The sequence below is a fragment of the Solea senegalensis genome, unplaced genomic scaffold (genome assembly GCF_019176455.1).
Source record: "Solea senegalensis isolate Sse05_10M unplaced genomic scaffold, IFAPA_SoseM_1 scf7180000014993, whole genome shotgun sequence".
In the NCBI taxonomy this organism is placed as follows: domain Eukaryota; kingdom Metazoa; phylum Chordata; class Actinopteri; order Pleuronectiformes; family Soleidae; genus Solea; species Solea senegalensis.
Window position 1 is genome coordinate 1 of NW_025321192.1, and position 6440 is coordinate 6440.

General features: G+C 40.1%; 1 protein-coding gene across 1 annotated transcript; it reads left to right on the plus strand.

Annotated features, from left to right (window-relative positions):
* Positions 1-3182: 3182 nt before the first annotated feature.
* Positions 3183-5484, plus strand: LOC122761793 (sorting nexin-33-like; the record flags this gene model as incomplete). Its single annotated transcript, XM_044017023.1, has 1 exon — positions 3183-5484. A coding segment is annotated over exon 1 (1404 nt), but the record flags the coding sequence as incomplete, so codon positions are not given.
* Between the last annotated feature and the right edge of the window lie 956 nt (positions 5485-6440).

Here is a 6440-nt window from a genome sequence, read left to right on the forward strand (position 1 = left end):
ATGGAGGAAAGACCTCCAAGGCACTGCGAATATAAATGCAGCGGAAACCTTAGCCTCTTATTTACACCAGGTTTAGGCAACAGGAAACTGAAGTAAATTTCTGTGTATCTAAACAAGGATTATTTGGACTGGATAAATAATAGAATGTAATACCTTTTTTGTAAGTCAAGGAAGCGCCTCCGCCGCTCACTCTGCTCGAGGATGCTGTACTTGCTCTTGTACTGGGCCAGCCGAGGGTGGGGGGCAGCTGTACTGTTGGGCTCCTTGGACACAGCAAAGCTGGCCGAGAGAGCTTGGGTCAGGTCATCCATGGGGACTCTGTCAATCAGTGCAAAGGTAGCTTGTGAACATTTGTTCCCTCTTGCCAAGAATCATTATCCCCCTCACTAGAGGCCATTGCTAAATACATGATTAATAACCCTGAATAGGCAACACAAGATTTCAAAAACCAGGTCAGGACGGGCCCTTGATCTGCAATCCCTCAATGCCATCAGAGCAGCCACAGACTCAGTGTAGATTATACGGTTAACAGGTCTGACCTCCTCAATCCACTGCATTGCCCATAAGATCACCAGTTGCTTTGTGCAAGCTGCCATATGAGCAGGAAATTAGATTATTTTTCTTATACCCTCCAACCACCAGCAATCTTCCAATAGTCATTTTGCAGTACAGTTCTGCTTGAGGCAAATTACATTACATTACATGTGTCTCTGAACACAGGGGTACCGGTCTTAACCACTGAGCCACTCCACCCCCCCAAATCAACTTTGGGGGGTAAGTGGCCCATAAGTGTAAAAATGTCATTCATCATAAAATTAAAAAGGACTGGACTGACGACCAATCCATGGGGTGTGCCATTTTCTATTTCAGCCATTTTTGACAACACCCACCCAATTCTCAGGAAGGTCTTTATCCAGTAAAACATTCAACCATTAATAATGCATCATGAAGCTTAAATAAAACTCCTTCCCTCCACAAAGAGTCATACAAGTTTTCAATATCTAATAATACCGCACTTCCAACTGCCTTATTAATGACTCCTCTCCTCACATACTGGTCTAAGACACAAATAGAGTCCATTGTCACTGTACTAATTCTAAAACCATTTTATTAATATTTCAAAGTACTTGTTTCAAGAAAATAAAACAACTAAAATAAAGCTATTAGTAACCAATTCTGTCTACTAAATTACCGAGAACAGATGTTAAAGCTATGGGCTGATGTGCAGGACAGGATGGATGTTTTCCTGATTTTTTAAATTTGGTATCACCACTACATGCTTCAATTTTACTGACATCCTAGCATCCCAGATGTAGTTATAGGGAGCAAGGACATACCCCCAACATAATATAGTATATAATAAGTGTTCATAACTGATCATAATCCTGGTCTGGAGTTGTATTAGCCCCGGCCTTTATTACATCCTTGGGCTCTTTTATGGTAACCCCCCCCCAACAATCCACAAACACATTCAATGAACAGTCTTCTTCAACGATATAACCTAATTTCAATTTTCTATGTTTAAGGTTTCCTCTCGGGACCTTCAAGCCCTCTTCTCCTAGAGTATGCATGCTCTGAAAAACCTTCACACACTTCTCTTTACTGTTTATTGCTTCAGTAAAGAAATGTAATTGTGACTGGTATGAATTGTAGTTGTATATGCAATTTCAGATGAAATTCAGTTTTCACTAGTCAGAACGTGTATGTGGTTTGTCATTATATATATCTTGAATTCAGTTTTGTAGTTATCTTTAAATCCAGTTTCAGTTATCAATTCAAGTTTGAGATATCTACAACTTTATTCTTACTTTGTGAAACTTCATTCAGGATATCTAAAAAAATACAAAGTAGATATCTTCAATTGAGGATAATTAAAGATATTTTGAACTTGAATTATGCCTAGTCAAAATTACGTTGTAGATATCAGAAACTGGATTGTAGACATCTATAATGACAAACCCCTTACACACGTGAAGTCATTCTGACTAGTAAAAACTGAATTACGGATATATGTGACGTCATTTACACTGGTAAAACAGAATTGCAAACATCTGTATCTGTATATAACTGTAGTTTTGATTAGCATGTATGACGGGGTCTGTTTTGCATGATTTAACGCAGAAACTTTCCGAGAAGATAACAGTTCATTTTAGCAGCTAGCATTATGCTAAATGTTCTCGCATACAGTTGTGTTTACGCCGACCCGACAAACGCAGCGTTACTGTTTCTGTTTTATCACACACGCATGATTATCAACCTCGTCTTAATAACTGTGCAGTTAGTGTGGACGGACAACAGAGGATAAATCAGCTACTAAGGTACCTTGGACATGGATGGATCACCGCTGCTGCTCCTTTAGCTGAGGCGTCACGCTGTCATCTTTCCCACCAGTTTTTAGTTGGCCGACCAACAGCAGCAAACTATCCCGGGGTTTCACAGAGCAGTTATGTACACAGGGTGGGAAACATCTGAATATCCAAAAAATAATTACCTTCCATTTTGGTCAACATACTTTTAAACTATGTAATGTGATGATTTAACCATGAGGTTTAACCTCATTTGCAGAGCAGTGTTACATTGTTTCTCACAGAAAAAGCGAAAGTGCATTACTGTGTTTCCTAATAAAATACGAATTTGCAAACGACACACAGCCTGACCGTTCTTACTAACCGTGCATAGACTGAAGTTATTAAAATTATTTACATAAATAATATCAGCAAACATAACAATGAAACTGTCAACGTGATGATAACTGGCGTTCAAAATGATTATGATTAAACTGTCAACACTTTTCAGTCAACAGCAGTCCTTATACAGTCTTTTTTGGGGACCTCCATTTATTTTATCTAAACTTCTCATTTACAACACTGTAAGGCATTTGAACATCTTGAGATACACAAGAATATAAACAACACTATAGAAGACAATTAGGTAGGCTACAAAACATATGGAGATATGGACATGAACGACAAAAAAATAAATGAAGCTAAAATAAATAAACACATAATAAGACTTGGTGTTCCGTTTGAGAGGTCATTTCTTGGCACATTTTGATTTAATTCATTTTACGGGACATAATTATTTGAAGCCTTGTGGTTCATATTGTGGTTATTCCCAGTTATTCCTGTTGAGGGCGATGTTGAGTTAACTTCTCCTCTAGTCGAAGACCATAAAGGAGTTGATGAAAAAAAAAGAGTCGAACTTGCATTCAATTGTCCAAGCCTAACGTCATGGAAAGAGTTACTTTGTTGCAGAGCGCACAGGAATAAACCGTGTGAAACAACAGTTACCCCGCATGCGTGGTGATCGTGGGTAGGATTTGACTGTTTGCGTGTTTGTTAGTTTGTTAAATTAAAAGGCTCGAGGAGAAGATGCGCAGGAACCTGTTTACAAGGAAAACGCAGCAAGTTTGAGTCTGGGGGGACTGTGGAGCAGGCAGTCTGAAAATGCACACGGATACCATTACTCGTGCCTCTGTTTCTCCTCACGCTAGACCAATTAGTCCTGGAAATGTTTTCGTCAAGGATCTTTCCTGGGCTCTGCGATGAGAAGCAAGTGTCCGAGGTTTCAGTGACCAGATTCTGAGGATTAAAACCTGCATCGCTGCTGCTGGAGGAGCTCCTTGATACTAGTTTTGTTTCTGGAACCTGTTGAGTTTGTGATGTGAAGTGATGTTTAAATGATCTCCGTTATGGAGGAGTTAAAGCTTTATAACGCTGTTGTTATCTGTTAGCATAGAATATAAGACGATAAAGTGCGTTAGCCTCAATGGGCCGAGGATGCTAGTGGTCACAACAGGCTTTTAATTTAGACTGAAATGAAGTAATAGCTTTACAAAACTGTTCACTCTGCCTGTGTTTCTAAAGAATCACATCATTAAATTTACATGAAGGTCATCTTGTGCTGTTGTTGTTCACCTGATACAACAGCTGACATGTAATTTGATATGAGTTTTAATTTTACAGTGAGCTTGTGTTATTTGTTTCCAATACTGCATGCATCAAGCCAGTAGCATCACTATAATCACTATGTGCATGTAGGAATTTCAGCTTTTTTTTGTTGACCGACTTTAATATCAGGATGTCAGTGAAAGCTAAAGCCATCTACACATTTCTGAGTGAAAACAAAGAGGAGATCAGCATCCAGGAGAATGAGGAACTGGTTATTTTTGATGAGAAGTCAGTAGACGGCTGGTTCCAGGGGGAAAACAGCCGAGGGGAGAGGGGTCTCTTCCCAGCATCTTATGTGGAAATAATTCGCACTCGCTCAAACTCTAATGTGACTGACTGCTCCATCAGCCCAGCAGGCTCTTTAGAGAAGGACTCCTCCTATTTCCCCTCTATTCCAATCACCCCTCCTCATTTGCAGCAACCATATGATGATGACGACGATGATGACTGGGATGACTGGGATGACAGGTCCACAGTGGTGGAGGATGCTGATTATAGCAGAAGCCCCGGGGCTAATGGACATGCCCATCGAAGCCCAGTGTCTAACAACCCAAATGTGCACTACCGTGCCAAACCACACATGGAGCGACAGGACAGCATCTCCAGCTCCAGGAAAGGCAGTATGGTGGGCAGAAACTTGAATCGGTTTTCCAGCTTTGTCCGCTCAGGGGTGGAAGCATTTGTACTGGGTGATGTACCCATGATGGCAAAGATAGCTGAATCATACACCATCGAAATGAGTCCTTTGGGGCCCGGTTGGCAGGCAAATCCACAGCCTTTCTGCTGCTCCATTGAAGACCCCACAAAACAAACAAAGTTCAAGGGCATCAAGACCTACATTTCATACCGGGTCACGCCAAGTCACACGGGGAGTCCCGTCTACAGGCGTTACAAACACTTTGACTGGCTGTACAACCGCTTACTGCACAAGTTCACTGTGATCTCTGTGCCTCACCTGCCTGAGAAGCAGGCCACGGGGCGATTCGAGGAAGATTTTATCGAGAAGCGCAAGAGACGACTGATACTGTGGATGAACCACATGACCAGTCATCCAGTCCTTTCCCAGTATGAAGGCTTTGAGCATTTTCTAATGTGTGCTGATGACAAGCAGTGGAAACTAGGGAAGAGACGGGCAGAGAAGGATGAGATGGTGGGTGCACATTTCATGCTTACCCTCCAGATTCCTAATGAGCACCAGGACCTTCAGGATGTAGAGGAGCGGGTCGACACCTTCAAGAACTTTGCTAAGAAAATGGATGACAGTGTGATGCAGCTCACACATGTTGCCTCAGAGCTTGTGCGTAAACACCTGGGTGGGTTCAGGAAAGAGTTCCAGCGACTGGGAAATGCGTTCCAGTCAATCAGCCAAGCATTTATGCTGGACCCTCCCCACAGCTCAGATGCCCTCAACAGCGCCATCTCACACACAGGCCGCACCTATGAGAACATTGGAGAGATGTTTGCAGAGCAACCTAAGTATGACCTCTTCCAGATGCTGGACAAGTTGTCACTTTACTATGATTTTTTGACAGATTTTGGAAGACATACTATAGTATGACTTTTTTGACTGAATATGGACGACATACTATACTATGACGTTTTTGTCAAAATTTGGACGACATACTATAGTATGACTTTTTTGACAGATTTTGGACAGCATACTATAGTATGACTTTTTGTCAAATTTTGGACAAAATACTATACTATGACTTTTTTGACTGATTTTGGACAGCATACTATAGTATGACTTTTTTGAGTGATTTTGGATGACATACTATAGTATGACTTTTTGGACTGACTTTGGACGACATACTATACTATGACGTTTTTGTCAAAATTTGGACGACATACTATAGTATGACTTTTTTGAAATATTTTGGAAGACATACTATAGTATGTCCTTTTTGACTGAATATGGACGCCATACTATACTATGACGTTTTTGTCAAAATTTGGACGACATACTATAGTATGACTTTTTTGACAGATTTTGGACAGCATACTATAGTATGACCTTTTGTCAGATTTTGGACAAAATACTATACTATGACTTTTTTGACTGATTTTGGACAGCATACTATAGTATGACTTTTTTGAGTGATTTTTGACGACATACTATACAATGACTTTTTTGACTGATTTTGATCGACATACTATACTATGATTTTTGACTGAATATGGACGACATACTATAGTATGACTTTTTTGACTGATTTTGATCGACATTCTATACTATGATTTTTTTGACTGAATATGGACGACATACTATACTATGACGTTTATGTCAAAATTTGGACGAAATACTATAGTATGACTTTTTTGATTGATTTTGGACAACATACTATTGTATGACTTTTCTGATTGATTTTGGACGACATACTATACTATGACTTTTTTACTGATTGTGGTCGACATACTATAGTATGACTTTTTTGACTGATTTTGGACGGTATACTATACTATGACTTTTTTGAGTGATTTTTGACGACA